We start from the raw sequence: 22,602 nt of genomic DNA, 5'->3' as shown, positions 1-22,602 counted from the left end.
AACGAGTGAGCAAGCACAAGGCATCAGTAGTAGGGCTAATTGTCAGGTTTGCTGCCGAAAGAGCTGATACAAATAATTGTATAAAAATAACTGCAGTTCAAAAACAGCAGTCAATATAGTCATGCAACAAACTAAAAGCTTAATATTCTTTAATTCTACGGACTAAAATTAATTTTCCACCATCTCGGCATACAAGACAAATTTCAGATATTCAATAAGGTAAAGGCATGATTTGAAAGGAATAGATTTGGATCTAGTATTTCCCACAACAGCATCATTGTCATGAAAATATAATAAATCTCATGATATTATTGTGACTTATTGTAAATGTAGGTTAATAGTGGGGTTTGGACTATATTCTCCGTGTATGTGTGGGATTTAATTGAACTGGAGACAGCTGGTCTGGAGATTTTGAGTTATCAAAAAGAAGTTAGGTTTGAAATGCTAAATACGTAAATATGGTTGAAGTTTTATAATGTGAGGAAAATTTGCATTTATAGATAAATTAGGTTAGTTTGAATTTCAAAGAGACAGTAAGATATTACACCTAGCCAGAAGAAGCCAAGCCAAACAGTGTGTTTACTTTCCCCAAAGGTTACTGGTAAAATTAGTACTATGAAAAGATTTATATTATGAGAAAAATAAAGTTCCAAGGGTATATTGGAACAATGGAATTTGCACTAAGATCTAACACAAGTGTGAAAAGCCTCCAGTCTCTGTGCATCAAGTTGCTGTCTGCAGGAATTGAAGCTGAGAAAACTCACTTTGAATATTATTATCCAGGGTATTGTGTTGCTTTGCCTGGGTATGTTTAAATCTATTTGTTTTTACTGTTGCCTTAACAGAGGTAACCGGGAGCCAGATTAATTAGTGGTTTTAGGAGTTGTTACGGTAGTAATTTGTAGACCTATGTACGTGCTTTAAACCTTTTCTTTTGTTAATAAATGTTTAATTTAGTTTTCTAAGAACCTCCGAAGTCGTGGTAGTCTTATTACTTATGAATTCAGGGCATGCATCTTGGAATAAAATACAAATTGCAAAACAGTTGTGACCGTGTGATCAAGTTTCCCTTGTGGATTTGATCCACCTGGCGCACATCATCTGCCACGTAATAGTAATAATGCACTTGTGCAGATTTGCTAAATACAAATATACTGTAAGGCAAAAATATCTAGATAACTATTTGTAGCTACAGATCTTCAGTATAGCAGATGTGTTACAAAGGAAGAGCGAAATCAATGCCATTCCTTTCTCAAAGAGTTAGAAAAGATGCAAGGGAGCTAATGAAAGGTTGGGTTTTCAGGAATAGCAGATTGTGAAGCAGGATAGAAAAATAATTCCAGAACAAAATGGCTAAAGGCTCTGGTGCCATTGGTAGTATTACTGGTGTTTCGGCAGGGGGGAGTGGTGGCAATAGAGTGAGGGTCAGGCTAAAGACCAGAAGGCAAAGGAAGGGGCTTAATGTGGGAGAAAATGGCAGAGTTTGGCATTTGTAGATGAGGACAAGGATTTCAAATGTATTAAAGGGTATGAGAAGCAGTAGAAAATTGATTGAATCTTGCTTGTAAAATAAAGCATTCTGCTGGTTTAGAATGGCGCCTCATTTCACCAGAGTTCCTAATGGTTTGCATTCTCCAAAGACAGGAGAACGCAACTAAGGTGTCAGGTTGTACTAACCAGTAAGGTAACAAGGAGTCTATGCTATAATTACTGATGTTAAACTAGATCAATAATTACTTGTAAAGGTGTACAATGGAGCTTCTATCTTTCTCTAGTTTCTCTCTTATCTCCCTTCATGCCTTTTCCAAGTTCATCTTGTCCACGAGACCCACCTCCTGCTCCCTCGATCCTATTCACAACAAATCTGCTGATCACCCAATTTCCCTTCCTGGTCTCCATGTTAGCTGACTCTATTAACTGATCTCTCTCTTCAGGTTTCATTCCTCTCCTCGTTAAATCTGAGCATTTGAACACGTAGACGTGTTATCACTAAGACAGCCTATTTCAACCTCTAATTTTGCCCCATCCCATTTTGTCTGAGGCGTGTGGTCAGGACTGTGGAAGGTGTCCGAGAGAAAGCATCGTTTAGAAGAAGATTCCAAAGCAGGTTCTTCGAGAGTGGAGATTGGAAACCCTTGTGCGGAAGACAGAGTTCACTGAGACCGGTTGGCTCACGGTGTGACAAGCATCTGGGGGGGGGGATGATTGATGAGGAATTCATAGCACCTGGTTTGCGGTGGCAGCTGTCACTTAGTTTCAGAGTGTGGCGTGCCTGACCACAGGTCAGCTATTGGTTTACATGGACAGTGTACTTAGTGAACATTAAAGTATAAGATAGCTTCTGTAACCTGAATTATCCTTACAAATCTGTACATATATGTAAAGGTATGGTTGTAGGTGAAGGAGTGTTGCAATATAGTTAATCTTTTATTGTTTAATAAACATTTTAGTCTTTTGTTAAAAGTTCATCAGCTGACTCGTTCAGTAGCCACTCTTCATGTTTCTAAACAAAAAATAAAAGTTAGGATCTATCAAGCCGGGTTCCACCCTGAGATCTGGCTTGTCCAGAAGTAACACCAGCTGGGATCACAACAAAGCGGGGGCTAGTCCAGAGATTATTGTTATAAAGTGGGGTCTCTTCTGGGATTGGAAATCCTTGACTCTTGGTGGAATCTGAATCCTTAAAAAACAAGTACGTGGAGGTACTGGACATAGGAACTGGAGTTGCTGTGAGGTATATTATACGGGTTGGAATTTGAAATGGCTACCTTTGATACAAGGGAGTCTTTAAAACAGCCTGGGTTAAATTATGATTCTCTAATGATATTAATCGTCGCTCAGTTAGCGAGTGTGGCAGACTGGTTAGAGATAGAAGTTAGAGAGCGAGAGCTAAAAAATTACAGCCAAAAAGCTGAAAATGGAAGTGAAAGAACTAAAGGAACCTTTGGAATCAGAAGGAGTCAAGTTTACTTGGGCACAATTTCAGCTAGAACAGAAAAAGTTGGAACTAGAATTTTGGGCAAATCAAAAGGCATGGGAATGAGAAGAAAGGGAGAGAGAAAGAAAATACCAGCTTAGAGTGCTGGAACTAAAACAAAAAGCTGGCCTTGACTCTAGGGAAAATATTAATGGGGAAGAAACTACCGCCAAACTAGAGTCCAGTGGGGAGATGTTTAAACTTGTACAAGCTCTTCCAAAGTTTGAGGAAAGGGATGTAGAGGCAGTCTTTATCCAATTTGAAAAAGGTGGCTAAGCAAATGAAGTGGCTAAAAGAAATCTGGACATTGCTCTTACAGGGTAGATTGGTGGGTAGAGCTGATGAGGTTTATGCATCACTGGTAAAGGAAGTCAGGCTGTGTTTTGTCTCAAAGGGAGAAGTGTGCCCTCACTCCTCCAACAAAATAAGTAAACAGATCAAAATTTTGAGAGATACTGGGACAGATCAATCATTGACGGTGGTTGATGATATAATTTGTGTTCCAGGCAGGTTTATGAAGGAAAAGATATTAATAAGAGGTATTAAGGGAATTTAAAAACCTGTTTATTTGTGTAAGTCAACTTACAAAGTTATTTTGTTATCAGAATTGTTATGGTGGAAATTATTCCTCAATCACTTACTGAAGGGGTATATTTTATTCTAGGTAACGATTTGACTAGTGGAGACAGTAATGCAGCAAAAACTGTATTGCAGCAGGCTGTTGATCATACTGACCTTAATCAACTCCTGAAAACTACTGTGGCAAAAATGAAACACTTATTGCTGATAGCAAACAACCAAAGGAAAATCAGATTAACGCAGAAAACATCCTAATGTCACTAATGTCCTTTCGGGAAGGAAATCTGCTGCCCTTACCTGGTCTGGCCTACATATGACTCCAGGCCACAGCAATGTGGTTGATTCTTAAATGCCCTCTGAATGATGGAAATTAGGGATGGGCAATAAATGCTGACATAGCCAGCGATGCCCACGTCCCATGTATGAATAAAAAACAACTTTCATGTACAAAAGAGGAGTTTGCTCATGAAAAATAAGAATGTAGAACACTTGACTGAAGACTTGAAATGTCTAAAGATAAACTTGCAGAAGCAAATTTAACAAAGGTTGATCTTCATTTAAAACGTGATGAACTTCAAGCATCAGTCATTGCTATGAAAGATCACGGAACATGCCTTGACAAGGAATTGTTGGTAAATAAAAATAATTGGTTGAATGCAGAATTAAAAACCAAAACTAATGTACTGTTAGAACTTTGTTGTGAAAAGAGCAATAAGATTCTTGAACTCCAAAGCAAAGTGGAGAAAATCAAAGAGAAGATGTGCGGTATGGAGTGTCGCAGTTCTGAAGTTGTTCCTGTGTATAAAAACTCCTTGCCAAATTGTGGTCCAGTTGAGCAAAGAACTGGTCCAAGTAATCTTGCTGATGTATCAACTTCAGTAATGGGCAAAAAGAAAGCAACTGAACAGCTTGCAGAATTGGAACTTAAGAAGTGTCAACAAAAGGGACTGAAAGTGTAAAATGACCCAGGTCAATGACCAGAACAGATTTACAAGTGGGAATACACAAAATACAGCAGTTGGAATCCAGTGGAGAGTTTGTAAAAGACTATTCAAAACTTGTAGGGGAGGAGCATGATATAGTTCGTGGATTATATAAATGAGTTGACAGGTTAGAAAGCACTGTGAGCTCCAGATGGGGAAAGTAATTGACGCTGCTCAAAGAGAAAAGTGGAAAAGACCTGTTTAAAACGCGTAATCAATACTCGTAAAATTTCAAAGATCAAATCAAGGAGGAGCACAAAACCTTTTTTCTGTGAACATAGAAAGCATCTCAACAACATCCTTGAAACTGCGAAAATAGATTTTGATCAGAGAAGAAATTAGATGTTAATGCACAAAAAATGCCATTTTCACTTCACTAAAACGAAATAGGAATTTACCACATTTGAGTTTAGAAAATGAATTTGAAGATGGAATTACGCCTACAGCTAACAAAGAGGACGTTTGGACTGTGGACTTAAGTGAAACATTCTTTGCTAACTTAAAGACCGAGAATAAGAGGAAGAAGAAACCCAAGGGTTGAGTTATGATAATGCTAATCTTATTACATGTATTAACTTTATTTTCGTTAAATCTCTGAATTTATTTAATTAGCATGTATAGTTGTGGAATGAGATGGAAAGTTTATTGGTCTGATAAGTAATAAAATATTTTGTTAGATGTTTCTGATAATTCTGTGTGAAGCTGATGTGAGGTCATTGTAAAGAAACCTTCACTGTTTTGAAGCTTCCTTTCTTTCAAGGGAATAGGTGTTGGGAACTAGATATAGTTTAAGTTAAGTTGTATTTGTATTTATGGGTGTTAGGAACAAGATATAGCTTCACGTTTAATTTCCATTTCTGTAATGTGTGTGTTAAGAAAGGGGGAACTTGAGTTTTGGTTTCACTTTAAAAGGTGCCTGCATTCTAATGAGGTTTTATGACTCCTGAAAGGAAGTTAAAACAAACAAAAGGAAGAAAAAAACTGGGCTGTTACCTAGCAACAGGTGTCCAGAGAGAGGGACTCACAGAGACGGAGGAAAACAGAAAACATATTTTAGTTGTTAAAAGGGGCATACAGGAAAAGCAGCATAGGAAAGGGACAGATAGCAAGTCCCAAACTAAAGAAGAAGCCAAAACCATGGAGTAGAACTGGAGAAAGGTCCCAAAAAGACCTTCTGGTTAAAACTAGAATAGGAATCTGGAAAATGTTCTGCTAAGTGAAGTCAAGAGTGAGAAGCAGAGGAAGGCTCCAAGTTTAAAGGGAGAAAGCTGCAGAACGCAGACTTAAGCAAAATAGGCTTGTGAGAAGCCAGAAGATCTGAGGGGACAGTCAAGGCTGGTGAATCCTTACTATGGGCATGTGAAGCAGTGGTGTTCTATTGGCACAGCTGAGTATCTGAGAGAGAGTATGTGGAGGAAAGTTTGAATGCACGTGGTGATCCAGAGGAGAGGAACATCGGAAGGAAAGTTCAAGACTCTGGAGGTGGATCCTTGTGGAAGGCATCCAAGAGAAAAAGTTGCTTGGGAGAACATTCCAAAATGGGTTCTTCAAGAATAAAGATTAGAAACCTTCGTGTGAAAAACAGAGCTCAGCAAGACTGGTTGGCTCGCAGTGTGACAAGCATCGTGGTGGTGGTGGTGGTGGTGGGGGGGTGGGGGGGGGGGGGGGGGGGGGGAGGAGATTTAATGAAGGATCCATAGCATATGTTTGGGGTGACATCCATCACTTGGTTTCAGCAAGTGGTGTGCCTGACCAATAGGTGGCCTATTGGTTTACATGAACTGTGTACTTACTGTGAACATGAGAGTATAAGGTAGCTTTTGTAACTTGTGTTCATTCTCCTTACAAATCTGTATATATCTGTATGGGTATAGTTGTGGGTGAAGGAGTATTGTAATATAGTTTATCTTTTCTTGTTTGATAAATGTTTTATTCTTTTGTTAAAAGTTCATCAGCTGATTCCTGTGACTATTCAGTAGCCACTCTCCACGTTTCTAAACAAAATATAAAAGTTAGGATCTATCAAGCTGAGTTCCACTCTGAGGTCTGGCTTGTCCAGTAGTAACATTAGCTGGGATCATAACACAATTCACATAAATACCCTAGGGAATACTTGCTAAAGTTTTCTTTAGTCAAAGGGAGCTTCTGAAGCTGTAATTTTAAAAAAAATAGGTGCAGCATATGGAAGAAATTATACCTCTTTTTATCTGGTTTTGTGCTTCCTTTCATGAGAAAGCGCTGTAATCGTATATTATGTTAAACATATAAATACAAAATCACAATTAATATTTCTAATCTATTTTTGTTCAACAATGTTACTATAAAGATCCTTAAATTATTACATCATTAGAAAAAGGCAAGGACCACTTTGAAGTTGGTTCAATTTAAGGTATGACCACTTTGTTGATAGATGCATTGCTTCCTCAATCGCTAATATACATGTAACGGAAAGAATGGAAATTTGTTGATAACTACTTAGTTGCAAATTTGACATTATAAAACTTAAACAACTGTGACCTGACAGTTGAGGCTTATGAGGATGCCTGTATTTTGTAAAACAAGCCAGTATCTTACAAAGAGAGCAATTTTAAACTGTGGTTCATATCTATGTATGCAGGTTAAATGCAATATTGATCATACAAAATTAGCACTATTTCAGAGGCATATTTATTTTCAATTTTAGTTTATCTTTATTCCATTAATATTTCTTCAGTAATTATTGCAGCTAAGCAAAAAGAAGTTTTGCATATTTCTCTTAAAAAGAAAGCAACAGTGTACTTACAATTCTCCATAAGGCAAGCTTCTATTTTCAAATTTGGACAAAAGAGGTTAATGGCAATCCAAAATCACTCCTTGTACCCATTTATAGAACAAATTTGAAATCTGACAGTAGGTCACTTGTGTATCTCTCAGCAGACAGAACATATTGCAAAGGAGACCAAAATAAAACAGGAACAAAAAAAATTGCTTTTGAAAATAAATGCCAAGTTTTAGTACAAGACAACATTGCATTTCCTTAACTGATTAATTGCCTTGATTTTTTTTCCCTAATCATATATATTCAATATGCTAACTTGGTCATATCTTGTAAACCAAGGGATTGGGTGAAGCAGTGGGTTACAACACTGTTCATTCACGTTGGAACTATTCAAATCCAGCTTAAAGCAACAGGATGGAAATCTATATTCCTGAATATCTGTAAAACACTAAGTATGATTTTAGACGATTCTAACATAGTTTTCCAGTGTTTAGAAGTCTATGACATAGAACAGAACATTATTCAGTGACAGCTAGAAAATTTACTTCCTGAAGTTCTACAAGGACGGCTGCTTTGGGAAAATGTAGTAATACCATTTGTTTTTTTTTGAGGGAGCTGGGTTGTTTTTCTGAAGTTCTTGGCAAGTTAAATTGGCCAAATTTTCAGGCTGAAGCTCCTGCTGCCTCTGACCTTGGATTGTTTCAGCTTAGAAGTGTCATAAGGCACTTTTTACAAAAATTTTATTTCCGTAGCTTCTTGCAAAGAGAAAAATCTAAAACGTACTGTATCAGATAGTACGGTCTTCACTACTGCTGTGCTCTTACAATGAATAAAGGTTATGTAATTGAAACCATAAAAGATAAATTACCTATTTTGCAGGATTTTCATTCTTTGAATTTTGCATAACTTCTATACATAGGAGTATAATCTAATTAAACCATGCGCTGAACACCTGTTAAGCTGTCATGACATTGCACACTGGGGATGCCACACAAGTTCTCTATTCCTACAATGTATAAAATCACAGGCGCTCTGCAATTGCATAATTTTGTTTTGACCAGAAGCTAACCTGAACTAATCACTAAGACCTGCCAGAAAGTACAAGACTTGTAGCGATGAGGGATTACAATTATGGAGAATGCACATCAGTCAAATAATGAATATGATTCTGAAAATAATGCATTCATTTTCTATAATGTACGTATGATATAGGTTAAAGAATGATACCAAAGATTCAAGGACAAAGGGAGGCATAGGAGCCTTAATGCCAATTGTCAAAAGTAGTTTTCGTCAAGCACTGCTGTTAAAACCAGGTAGATATGGCATCTGGTATCTGGCTGTCTGATACTTAATCAACAGTGTGTATCACAGCAGCTATGTAGTTATCAAATCTCACTACACTGTCTTGAGAGAGTTGGATAATTTAGCATTCTGTAAGCATTTCTTACATAGAAGCAGTATTTAGTTCTGACTTATTTTGTGGTGAATAAAATGATGGAACAATTTATTTCCTTAAATATAATTGGGAAAGACCCTAGATGAAAACTTTTGTTTAGGACCATGTCAGAACGCCAAGTCAATTTGACTGATTTACAATAAGGAAGTGAAGTTAACTGGCTCTGAGCCAAAACCAAGAACAACATTCAATTTTCTGTGCAAAAATCTAAACAAATACTTGACGCTCAAGCCATGAGCTGATTAACTGTGAATCGACAAAAACTTAATTTCCAAAATAAAATCCAAGCAAATTGACCATGAAAGACTGAAACTGCTGCAACATTGTAACAAACAGAACTGAATTTTAAGCTGTGTCAGAAGTGTTGGAGAATGTTCAAGAAATCACAGGCAACAGGATGAGCTACTGAGAAGACTTCCGTTGCACAAATTATTCCCATTTTATGCTACATGCTCTATTAGTGGATATCCTAAGAGAACTAAGGACGATATTTACCACTGAAAACGAGGAACTGTGTACCATACAAAACGTTGCATCCAAGAAATGACTATGTACTGTCTCCAGACCAACTTTGCATCTGATTGAAGAGAGATAGGAACTGATAGTTGCCACGAGGGACAATCAGGTTAATATCTAGACATGCCTAACTCCTGAAAATATCCTCAACTATACAGGTAAACTGAGAGATGACAGAGTCTACCATCCTCTATATGGTCTAGCCCTGCTAGATGCTGAGGAGAGAGTATTTTCAACATACATTTCTTGGGATCAATTGCCTCTTCTAAATGTTTATGTAACCCAGACCATACTGAGTATCTGCTCTGCTGGTGAGCTGACACATCCTCTCATGAGCCAACTGGCCAAAAAAGCATGGGATTGGTATATTTGGAAATGCATGACAACAACCGATAGGCACTTAGTAAAACCCTTAGGTGCTGAGGAGGCTGAAGGGAAATAATACTTTATTAACACCTTCACCACTCAAAACTAAACTTGAGAAAATTCTGGTGATGTTTCCAAATGACAACAGCGGCTATCTATTCTTTGGTCTATGATAGCCAATCAGTTGCCAGGGTACAATAACTGGATACCCTGTGGAAGTAGAGCAATTTTGAATTTTGCCTGCTTTAGGAAGTGGTTTCAGAACTGTCGATATAGTATCAGGGAAAGGCACAAGTTTTTTTGGAAACCAAAAAGAGTAAACAGAATTGTTCTCTCCTGATCTTCATAAACTTTTTCTATGCCTCTGATGCTCATTTACCTTAACTGGCAACACTGTCTGTGGAAAAAGTCCTGTGGGTGGTCCAGTCAACCACCCAGTGGAAGATGTTTGTAAAATGAAGTATGTAATCTTCATGTTATTAGATTTCTAACAAGACCAACTAGGAAGGTCTATCAGGGAAAAGTGAACTCTGACTATCTTTGCACTGCCTATTTGCAATGATGTAGCTTTGTATAAGCAGATGCTTTTCCCTGGAATCTATCAATCTCGGCTATATGTCTGCAACTAATTTTATTTATATAGCACTTGTAACATAAAGAAATGCACCAAGGTGCTTCAAAGGAGCATTATAAAACAATGTATGACACCAAGCCAAATAAGGAGATATTAGGCCAGATGACCAAAAGCTTGGTCAAAGAAGCAGGTTTTAAGAAGTGTCTTAAAGGAGGAAAGCAAAGTAGAGAATTGGACAGATGTAGGGAGGGAATTCTAGAGCTTGGCGCCTAGGCAACTGAAGGCACGCCACCAATGGTGGAGCAGTTATAATTGGGAATACACAAAGGACCAGAATTAAAGGAGTGCAGATATCCTTGAGGGTTGTGGGATTGGGGGAGATTACAGAGATAGGGAGGGACAAGCCCATGGAGAGATTTGAAAACAAGGATGAGAATTTTAAGATCAAGATATTGCTCGACCAGGTGCCAACATAGGTCAGCGAGCACATGGGTGATAGGGGAATGGGGCTTGATGCAAGTTAAGATACAGGAAGCAGAGTTTTGGATGACTTCAAGTTTACTGAGGGTAGAGTGTGGGAGACCAGCCAGGAGTGCATTGGCATTGTCAATTATAGAGCAAGCATGGATGAGGATTTCAGCAGATGAGCTGAGACTCTAAGGAGGCAGAATCAAGGTTTTTTAGTTGCTAGTCTAGGCAATAAAAACACATTAACAAACTGCCACTTAGCATGAATTAGTTTCCATATAAAAAGAGTTACAGTATTTTTGAATATTTCTGACATTGTAAACCTCAAAAGAAAATATTTGCTATACATTTTTTCTTGGGATATAAAGTTGTTTAAGGTATTATTCCCTCCTTTCTCCCACAAAAATGGTGAATGGTTTCAGTCCAGTGTTGTTTCCAAGTAGCTATTCATGCAAGAAATTTATTCAATTTCATGTGACAGTGAGTGTTATAAGGCTACACAATCATGGAGGACATCAGCCAAGCACAATCCTTTCCAGCCACTGGATAGGGATCAAAAACAGTTTTGTGACTGCATGATTTTTAAAAGAAAACCCTTTCTAGCATGTGGTCAATTTTAGTTGCTTCACTGTGTTGGGTTGCTAAGATTAGCCACTGGCTCATTGGGACATCACAATTATTTTCTGGTTACCCTGTAAATTTGCGTATTTATACAGGATTGCAATATTGTCTAAGCCTTTGAAAACATTTGCTGGGTCAAAACCCTGGCACTCCTAGCCAACAGCATTGTGGGGGCACCTTCACCACATTGCTCCAGCAGCTCAAGAAGGGGGTCTACTTTCTTCAGGCCAGATGCCCAGAATGAGTAAAAAAAAAGTCCTGATTGAGATGCACTTGTTTTTGAGGGCCTCAAGATTTTGGATCATTAAACAACACACTTTTTAAGCAATTGTCTTATGATACTGTGGTGTGAATAGATTCTCTGCTTTAACTGTCTCTCAATCTCTGCAAGTTCCTTCCATTACTACTGGCCCCTTAGGTTCTACTAATTTATTACTGGGAGAGTACAAATACCAACAAGAAAACAGAGAGGAATAATACGAAAAAGAACAATAGTCAATTTAAAAGCAAATTTATAAAGTAGCTTAAGTAGAATATATAAATTTTTTTAAGCAGTCCAAATAAGTTATTTTCAACAGATGACGATAAGACTCAGAAGTGGGCCATTTGGCCCATTGAGTCTGCTCTGCCATTCAATGAGATCATGGCTGATCTAATAATCCTCAACTCCACTTTCCTGCCTTTTCTCCATAACCCTTGATTCCCTTAGTGATTAAAAATCTGTCTGTCTCAGCCTTGAATATACTTAACGACCCAGCCTCTACAGCCCTCTGCTGTAAACAATTCCACAGATTCACTACTGTCTTAGAAAAGAAATTCCTCCTCATCTCTGTCTTAAAAGGGCGACCTCTTACTCTGAGATTATGCCCTCTGGTCCTAGACTCTCCCACAAGGTGATACCACCTCTCAGTATCTACCCTGTCAAGCCCCCTAAGAATCCTATGTTTCAATAAAGTTACCTCTCATTCTTCTAAACTCCAATGAGTACAGGTCCAACCTACTCAACCTCTCCTCATAAGAAAATCCCTCCATCCCTGGGATCAACCTAGTGAACCTTCTCTGGACTGCCTCCAATGCCAGTATATTGTTCCTTCGATACGGGGACCAAAACTGTACACAGTATTCTAGGTGTGGTCTAACTAGTGCCTTGTGCAGTTTTAGCAAGACCTCCCTATTTTTATACTCTATTCCCTTTGAAATAATGCCCAACATTCCATGTGCCTTCCCTATTACCTGCTGAACTTGTATGTTAGCTTTTTGGGATTCATGCACAAAGACTCCCAAATCACACTGTGCTGCAGCTTTCTGCAGTTTTTCTCCATTTAAATAATATTCAGCTCCTCTATTCTTCCAGCCAAAGCGTATAACCTCACATTTTCTCACATTATACTTCATCTGCCAAGTTTTTGCCAACTCACTTAACCTGACCATATCCCTCTGCAGACTTGCTTACCACTTACTTGCATTCTCACCTATTTTTGTGTCATCTGCAAATTTGGCAATAGTACATTCACTTCTTTCATCTAAGTCATTAATATATATATATTGTAAATAGTTGTGGCCCCAGCACTGATCCCTGTGGTACTCTATTGGTTACAGGTTGCCATTCTGAAAATGCTCCCCTTATCCCAGCTCTCTGTCTTCTATTACTTAGCCAATCTTCTATTCATACTAATACCCTATCCCCAACATCATAGGCTTTTATCTTATTAAGTAGCTTTATGTGTGGTACCTTATTGAATGTCTTTTGGAAATCCAAATATATTATATTTACTGATTCCCCTTTATCTATCCTGCTTGTTACCTCCTCAAAGAATTCTAACAAATTTGTCAGGCATTATTTCCCCTTCATGAAGCCATGCTGACTCTGCTTGACTATTTTATGCATTTCTAAATGTTCTGCTATTACATCCTTTAAAATAGATTCTAACATTTTCCCAATGACAGATGTTAAGCTAACTGGCCTATGGCTACCTGTTTTTTGTCTCCCTTCCTTTTTGAATAAGGGTGTTACATTGACAGTTTTCTAATCTTCTGGGACTTTTCCAGAATCTAAGGATTCCTGAAAGAATACAATCAGTGCACCACTATCTCTGTAGCTACTTCCTTTAATATCGTAGGATGCAACCCAACAGGTCCAGAGGACCTATCGGCCTTTAGCCAGAGTAGTTTCCTTAGTACTTTTTCTCCAGTGATAGTTATTGAATCTACTTCCTCCCCCACTTTTGCCTCTGGATTATTTAGTATTTTTGGAATGCTATTAGTGTATTTTACCATGAAGACTGATGCAAAGTATTTATTCAACTCCTCTGCCATTTCCTGGTTCCCCATTATTATTTCCTGAGCCTCATTCTCTAAGGGGCCTATGTTCACTTTGGCCTCTCTTTTCCTTTTTTTTATATATATATATAAAGAAGCTCTTACTGTCTATATTTATATTACTTGCTAGTTTATTTTCTCCCTCCTTATTTTTCTGGTCATCTTTTGTTGGTTTTTAAAACTTTCCTAATACTCTGGCTTACCACTAATCTTTGCCACATTGTATGATTTTTTTTTCAATTTGATATTATCCTTAACTTCCTTGATTACCCATGGTTAGTTTTATCGCCTTCCTAGAATCCTTCTACCTCACTGGGATATATCTTTGTTGTGATTGTTGAACTATTTTCTTAAATGTCTGCCATTGTTCATCAACCGTCTTTTTGGCTAAACACCTTTCCCAGTCCACTCAAGCCAACTTTGCCCTCATTCCTTTGTAATTATCCGTATTAAAGTCTAGCACAGTTGTTTCCAACCCAAGTTCCTCACTCTCAAACTGAATGCTAAATTCTACCATGTTATGGTTACTGTTTCCTAGGGGATCTTTTACTTTGAGATCATTTATTAAACCTGCCTCATTACACATTACCAGATCCAAAATAGCTTGATCCCTGTTTGGATCCACAACTTACTGTTATAGGAAACGGTCCTGAATACACTCTATGAATTATTGTTCATGGCTACCTCTGCTAATTTGATTTTCCCAATCTACATGAAGATTAAAGTCACCCATGATTGAATTTTCCTGTCAGCGATTTGGGGGCGGGGCCCGCTCGCCGACAGGAAAATGACACAGGATGATGTCGGGAGGATGTCTCTTTAAATTTTTAGGAAGGTGGGCGGACAGTGAAATCAACTGTCCGCCCGCTGACCTATTAATGGCTAATTGAGGCCATTGACAGGCTAATTAAGATAATTAAAGACCTGCCTGTCCAACCTTAAGGCTGGCGGGCAGGCCAGGTGCCCCAGCGGGCTTCTGATAAAACATGAAACCTCATCCACTGGTGGGATGAGGTTTCATGTCCGTTTTTAAAAAGTCTAATAAAGTTTATGTCCTTTTTATTAACATGTCCCATCTCGTGTGACATTGTCACATGAGGGGGACATGTTAATAATTTTTAACTTTTTCTATTTTTTGACTTTTCTTACCTGTCAGTGCTCTCCCTGAGACAGGACTTTGCCTCAGGGAGCAGTGTGCTCTTTCGCGCGCATGCGCGAGAGCGCACTTTGACAGTTGGGGATTCCCTCCCATCCCTCCCTCCACCCCGCACAGGAAGCTCATAGCGCTTCCTGTCAGGAAGGGCGCTGGGTGGGCCTTAATTGGCCCGCCCACTCAAAATGGCAGCAGGCCCCGTTTCGGTGGCGGGGGTCGGCTATCTGCCCGCCACCGAGCTGGTGGGGTCCACCCGCCATCCGAGGGCAAAATTCTGCCCCATATCTCCATAATGGCTATAAGATCATACCCCTTAACCTCTTTTTGTGCCATTAACTCATTTATTTTGTTCCAAATACTGCATGCATTCAAGTAAAGAGCCATTTAATTTTGCCTTTTTAGCATTTTTCTCCCTTTGGCCCAATTTGCTGCTGTTTTTTTATGTTAATACACTCTGTCCCTTCCTGTCACACTCTGGGTATCATTACCTATATAGCTGTCTTGCAATGCTGCCATATCCTTTTGCTTTGTAAGCCTATGTATCATCTCTCCAGAAACCTGGCCCCTCCCCACCCCCTATTTAGTTTAAAGCCCCCTCTACGGCCCCAGTTATTCGGTTCGCCAGGACACTGGTCTCAGCACGGTTCAAGTGAAGCCCATCCCATCAGAACAGCTCCCTTCTACCCCAGTGCTGGTGCCAGTGCCCCATGAACTGAAACCCATTCCTCCCACACCAATCTTTGTGCCATGCATTTAACTCCTTTACTTTATTTACCCTATGCCAGTTTGCCCATGACTCAGGTAGTAATCCTTAGAGGTTCTGCTTTTTAACTTAGCTCCTAACAGTTCAAATTCTTTCAGCAGAACCTCCTTTCTAGTCCTCTCAACGTCAATGGTACCAAAGTGTACGACGACAACTGGATCCCTCCCCTCCCACTCCAAGTTCCTCTCCAGCCCTGAGGAGATTTCCTCAACCCTGGCACCGGGCAAGCGACACAGCCTTCGGGACTCTCACTCATGGCTGCAGAGAACAGTATCTATACACTTAACTATCCTGTCCCCTACAGCTACTACGTTTCTATTTCCTCCCCCCAGTTGAAAGGCTCCCTGTACCAAGGTGCTGTGGTCAATTTGCTCAACCTCCCTGCAGTTCCCACTCTCGTTCACACGAAACCTCTTAACAGTTGGACAGTTGCGAGGGTCAAAGCTCCTCGAACGCCACCCCCTGGGTCCCAATAGCTACTTCACCTGAAGTCACACCGTCTTGTCCCTGATCAGACCAAATTTGAATTACCTAATCAGTGGGTTGTGACCACCTCTTGGATCAAAGTGTCCAGGTATCCTTCCCCCTCCCTGATGTGGCAAAATGTCTGCAGCTCAGACTCAGCTCCTTAACTCGGATCTGAAGTTCTTCGAGCTGCAAACACTTACTACAGATGTGTTCATTCTGGATCACCTTGGTGTCCAGCAGCTTCCATCATGATGCAGCAGCAACACATCACTCGTCCTGCCATCGCTATCACATTTAATTAATTATTCTCGTATCCCTGATCTTTAAACTTGAAGAATCTCCTGCTCTATACACTTTATTGTAATAACTACTATCATTTTTTTTTTTACACACCAGTATCGATCATATACTTGAGTTGTTTTTAAAAAAAGAGTAAAAAGGCTAGAGACCTGCACACAAACTAAAGATAAAAGCAAAGTACTGCGGATGCTGGAAATCTGAAACAAAAACAGAAAATGCTGAAAAAGCTCAGCAGGTCTAACAACATTTGTGGAGAGAAAAACAGAGTTAACGTTTCGAATCTGTATGACTCTTCTTTCAAGTCATACGGACTCAAAATGTTAACCCTGTTTTTCTCTCCACAGATGCTGTTAGACCTGCTGAGTTTTTCGAAAAATTAAAGACCTTACTTTTACTTTAAAGACCAGAATACTCACCAATCAGCTGCTCTCCGTGCTCTTTTACCTCTCGCGTTCTTTATTGAACTCTCATCTCTCTCTCTACCCTATTTAATGAACTCTCGCCTCTCTCTCTGTGCTCTTTAAAGGACTCTCATTTCGCTCTCCGCGTCTTTAATGGACTCCCGTCTCTCCCTCCCACAGGGAAAAAGGATGTAAGGAGAGCAGCAGAGGCACAGGATAAAACAGTGTGAGGAGAGTGGAGACACAGGATAACAGAGTGCGAAGAGAGCAGCGGAGACACAGGATAAAAGAGCGCGAGGAGAGCGGACTACGTGAGGGGTGGGGGGCAGAGAGCCCCTTCAACCTGTTTCTGTCAGAGCCAAGTGTGACATCACAGGAAAACAGGTAGGTGACTGATGGGTATATCTTCCGTGACTCTTTTGATTGACCAAGTAGTTTAAATTAGGAGACATTATTACAGCTGAAGAGTAGTTAAGAAATTTACTTTAAAAATATTTAACACCCAAATTAATTAATTAAACAGAACAGAGATGGCTGAGCACACAATGTGTTGCAGCTGTAGTATGTGGGAGCAGGTGGATGCCGATACGATCCATGGTGACCACATCCGCAGCAAGTGTTGGCTGCTCACGGAACCTCGGCTCAGAGTTAATGAGCTGGAGTTCAAGCTGCAGACGCTGCAACACATCAGGGAGGGGGAGAGTTGCCTGGGCAGTGTGTTTCAGGAGACAGTCACGCCCTTTAGATTAATTACATCAAATTTGGACCGTGGTCAGGGACAGGAGGGTGTGACTGCGAATGCCCTTGTCCAAAAGGTACGAGCTTCTTGCTCCCAGTGTGGATGAGGGCACAGACTGCAGGGAGGATGAGCAAACTGACCACAGCACCGTGGTACAGAACGCCATTCAAGTTGGGGGAGAAGAGAGAGAAATATAATAATAGGGGATAGCATAGTTAGGGGAATAGATACTGTTCTCTGCAGCAAAGACAGAGTCCCGAAGGCTGTGTTGCCTACCTGGTGCCAAGGTTAAGGACGTCTCTTCTGGGCTGGAGAGGGACATGGAGTGGGAGGGGAAGGATCCAGCTGTTGTGGTCCGATGACCTAGGCAGGACTAGGAAAGAGGTTCTGCTGAGGGACTAAGAGCAGCTTGGAGCTAAGTTAAAAAGCAGAACCACAAAGGTAATAATCTCTGGATTACTACATGAGCCACATGCAAATTGATATAGGGTAAATAAGATTAGAGAGGTAAATCCATGGCTCAAAGACTGGTGTGGGAGAAATGGGTTCTGATTCATGGGGCACTGGCATCAGTACTGGGGAAGGAAAGAGCTATTCCATTGGGACCGAATTCATTTGAACCATGCTGGGCCCAATGTCCTTGCGAAACGTATAACTAGGGTTGTAGATAGGACTTTAAACTAATTAGTGGGTGGGAGGGTTCAATTGAAGGAATGTTTAAAAAAAATCAAAAAGAAACGAGAGAGCAGAGGTGCAGCATAGTGAAGAGGCAAATGATAATCAAGTTTGACAGGAAGGGGCAGAAAATATAAGCAGAACAGTGCAGCAAAAATTAGAACCAGAATGAGTAATAATGATAAAAAGTCAAAGCTTAAGGCACCTTATCTGAATGCACGCAGCATTTGTAACAAGATAGATGAGTTGACGACTGTCGTGAAGAAATTAATGTCTATTATGTTATTCGAATTTTTTTAAAAATAGAGTTTAGTGGTGTCTGTGTCTCTGTGTCTTAATTGGATTAAAACCAGCTGGTCTAGAGGCTTTGATGTATATAAAGAAATAGGTTTGAAATGGTAATTAGATAAACATGGAGAAGTTTAGAAACACAGGTGTCATGGGGGCAATTTGCATTTTTAAATAAAGTATTCAAAAGAATGGGTGAAATCTTGCACCTAGCTAGAAGATGCCAAACAACGTGTTTATTTTTTTCAGCTTACTAATGGAATTGGTGGAATGAAAGGATATTATTGCTTAAGGCCTAGTGATACAATAGAAAATTTACATTCAAAGGAAAAGCTAGGTATAAACAGAAAGGAGTGTGTGTGTGTAACACAGAGGCATCTAAGATCTAACTAGCCTGTACACCTCCAACCGTGTTTGCAAGGAACCATCTTGCAAGGAACCTCATTTTGAATTTGTAAGGTCAAATGTGCTTTGCCTGTGGTCTTCTTAAATCTATGAGTTTTACTCTTGCCTTAACGGGGGTGTAACAGAGTCAGATTAATTAGGTGATTTTTGTAGTTATTATAGTAGTAATTTTGTAGACATATGTATGTGCTTACAATTTTTCTTGTATTAATGAATACTTAATTTAGTTTTATAAAAAAACCTTGAGACTCGTGGTCTTATGACTACTGAATTCAAAGCCTGCATCTCGAAACATGCAAATTGCAAAAATGGGTTCCGGTAGTTGTTTCAAGTTTCCCTCTGGGATTTGAGCAGCTCAGCCTTTACCATCGGCTGTGTCATAATAATGGCACAAAGAGAAATAAATGAATATGACTTAATGGCTATTAGAAGGACGTGGTTGCTGGGGGACCAAGACTAGGAACTCATTGTTCAAGGGTATTCGAAATTCCAGAAAAATAGGCAAAAAGGAAAAGGAGGTGGGGGTAGCTTTGTTAATAAAGGAAGGTATCAGTGCTGTAGTGAGTAGTGATATAGATGCAATAGATCATGATGTGGAATCAGTTTGGATGGAAATAAGGAATAGCAAAGGAAAGAAGTTACGGGTGGGAGTCCTCTACTGGCCCCCAAAGAGTTGTCTCATCCTAGGACAAAGTATAAATCGGGAAATTATGGGGGCGAGTAAGAAGGGCACTACAATTGTCATGGGTCATTTTAATCCACATATTGACTGGACAAAACAAATTGGCAGGGGTAACATGGAAGACAAATTTGTAGAGTGCATCAGGGATTGTTTCTTAGAGCAATATGTTGCAGAGCCTACCTGGGAACAGGCTATTTTAGATCTAGTAGTGTGTAAAGAGGTAGGATTAATAAGACATATCATAGTTAAGGATCCTCTAGGGAGTAGCAATCACAACATGGTAGAATTTCAAATTCAGTTTGAGGGCAAGCAACTCGGTTCTCAAACCAATGTTCTCAACTTAAATAAGGGCAATTACAGAGGTATGAAGAAAGAGTTGTCTAAAGCGGGCTGGGAAAATAGACTAAGGGGAAGGTCAGTGGATGAGCAGTGACAGACATTTAAGCAGATATTTCATAACGTTCAGCAAAAATTTAAAAAAGGACTCGTTTAACCCAATATTTTGCATCGGTCTTCACAGTGGAGGCCACCATAAACATTCCAAAGATATCAAATAAGCAAGGAGCTAATGGGAGGAAAGATCCTGCAACAGTCTCTATCACGAGGGACAAAGTACTTGACAAACTAATGGGACTATAGGCAGACAAGTCGCGTCATGCCCCTGTTTAAGAAGGGAGGGAGACAAAAAGCAAGAAACTAGGCCAGTCAGCCTAACATCTGTCATTGGGAAAATGTTAGAGTCCATAATTAAGGAAGAGATAGCAGGACATTTAGAAAAGATTAACGCAATCAAGAGTCAAACATGGCTTTGTGAAAGGAAAATTAGAGTTAGAGTTCTTTGAGGATATAACAAGCAGAGTTGATAAAGAGGAATTGATAGATATAGTGTATTTGGATTTCCAGAAGGCATTCGATAAGGTGCCACATAAAAGGTTATTGCACAAGAAAGGAGCTCATAATATTGGGGGTAATGTGTTAGCATGGATTGAGGACTGGTTAACACACAAGACAGAGAGTTGGGATTAATGGGTCTTTTTCAGGTTAGAGAGACGTAACTAGTGGAGTGCCATGAGGATCAGTCCTCGGGCCTCAATTATTTACTCTCTATATTAATGACTTGGAGGAGGGGGCAGAGTGTAATGTATCCAAATTTGCTGATGATACAAAAATAGGTGGAAAGGCATGTTGTGATGAGAACATAAGGAATCTGCAAGGGGGTATAGATAGGTTGAGTGAGTGGGCAAAAACTTGGCAGATGGAGTTTGAGGTAGGAAAGTGTGAGATCATGCACTTTGGTTATGAAAAATCAAAAGGCAGACTTATTTAAAAGGAGAGAGACTTCAAAAAAGTGCAGCACAGAGGGATCTGGGTGTTCTTGTGCATGAAACAAAAACAGTTAGCATGCAGGTGCAGCAAGTAATTAAGAAGGCAAATGGAATTTTGGCCTGTATTGCTATGGGGTTGGAGTTTAAAAATAAGGAAGTCTTGTTACAACTGTACAGGGTGTTGGTGAGGTCACACCTGAAGTGCTGTGTACAGTTTTGGTCCCCGTATTTAAGAAAGGATATAATGGCATTGGAGGCAATTCAAAAGAGATTCACTAGGCTAATTCCTGGGATTAAGGGGTTCACTTATCAAAGACAGCTAAACAGTTTAGGCCTTTATCCATTAGAGTTTAGAAGAATGAGGGGTGATCTTAGTGAAACGTATAAGATTCTGAGGGGGCTTAACAGGGTAGATATTGAGCAGATGTTTCCATTAGTGAGGGGATCTTGAACTAGGGGACATAGGGAAGAATTTTCCCATCGTTGAACAGGGGCGGGGCCCACTCGTCGATGCATAAAATGATGCGCGGTGATGTCGGGAACGTTCTGACATCACCATTCGTCTTTTAGATCGTCAGTTCAGCAGGCGCGCAGCTGTTAAGAATGCTACCCTTCCAACCTTAAGGTTGGCAGGCAGGCGAAGAGCCCAGGTGGCCTTCGCATTTTCATGAAACGTTATCCACGGGCAGGATGAGGTTTCATGAAGGGTTCATTAACTAAATAAAATTTTTTGAAAAAATTAATGGATATGTCCCAGCTCATGTGACAGTTTCACATGAGGGGACATGTTCTTAATTTTTTTTTTTTCTTTAATAATATTTTTGGAACTTAAACTGATCTCCCTGAGGCAGCGCGGTGCCTCAGGGAAATTTCTGCACTATTTCATACGTGAAAGAACGCAGCCCTGACTCAGGGAATCCCCCCCACCCGCAGAGGGAGCACACCGCTAGATGAGCCTTAATTGGCGGCACACACCCACCCGCTTCTGCACAACCCCACCAATGAGGTGGGGGAGGGGAGGGAAATTCAGCCCATAGTTACAGAATAAGGGGACATTAATTTAAAACTGAGATGCGAAGTAATTTCTTCTCTCAGAGGGTAGTGAATGCCTGGAATTCTCTACCCCAGAGAGTTGCGGAGGCTAGGTCACTGAAAGTATTTAAAGAGGAGGTAGACAGATTTTTGAAATATTGGGGAGTTTAGGGCTATGAGGAGCTGGCACAAAAGAGCAGTTGAGGCCTGTGGTAGATCAACCATGATCTTCTTGAATGGCAGGGCAAGTTTGAAGGGCCGAATGGCCTACTCATGCTCCTATTTCTTATGTTATGTTCTCTCGCGCTCTTTAATGGGTTCTTGCCTCTCTCCCAGCGCTCCTTAATGGTTTCCTGACTCTCGCTCTCCACACTCTTTAATCAGAACTTAAACACGTGTATGAAAAAATTATATGGTAGATTTTAAAACTGTGCTGTTAAGGTGTCAGTGTCAGAACCATATCACAAAGATAATTTGTCCATTTTTAAATAATTTAAATTTAAGATACTCACAGAAAGGAAAGTCTCAATGTTCTCGTGAATGAAGGAGGCAACATCCTGCCAGTCTAAGATGTCTCCGAGCCAACTATTTTGACGATTAATAGTCAATTTGTGACCTTTATTTCTTCCAGAATGAGTTACATTCTAAGCAAAGGAGAAAAAATATAAAAGTAAATTGTCAAAATATGTACCATTGTCAACTTTTTGCGTCATTTGTTAACTTCAATCTCAAAGCAAAATCTCAAAAGGATAAT

General features: G+C 39.8%; 1 protein-coding gene across 5 annotated transcripts in view; it reads right to left on the bottom strand.

Annotated features, from left to right (window-relative positions):
- The window catches only part of tmem245 (transmembrane protein 245), a 211,362-nt gene that overhangs the window by 70,200 nt on the left and 118,560 nt on the right, over nt 1–22,602 (bottom strand). For all 5 annotated transcript variants that reach the window (XR_005942605.1, XM_041183861.1, XM_041183864.1 and 2 more), the window contains one exon: nt 22,361–22,492. Coding sequence is in view for 4 of the 5 variants with exons in the window: in XM_041183861.1 (XP_041039795.1) it covers nt 22,361–22,492 (132 nt within the window). In the remaining variant the exon portion in view is untranslated. The remainder of the gene's footprint in view (nt 1–22,360; nt 22,493–22,602) is intronic.

Source organism: Carcharodon carcharias, chromosome 3 (genome assembly GCF_017639515.1).
Source record: "Carcharodon carcharias isolate sCarCar2 chromosome 3, sCarCar2.pri, whole genome shotgun sequence".
NCBI classification, from domain to species: Eukaryota; Metazoa; Chordata; class Chondrichthyes; order Lamniformes; family Lamnidae; genus Carcharodon; species Carcharodon carcharias.
This window is presented reverse-complemented; position numbering and strand designations above follow the sequence as displayed.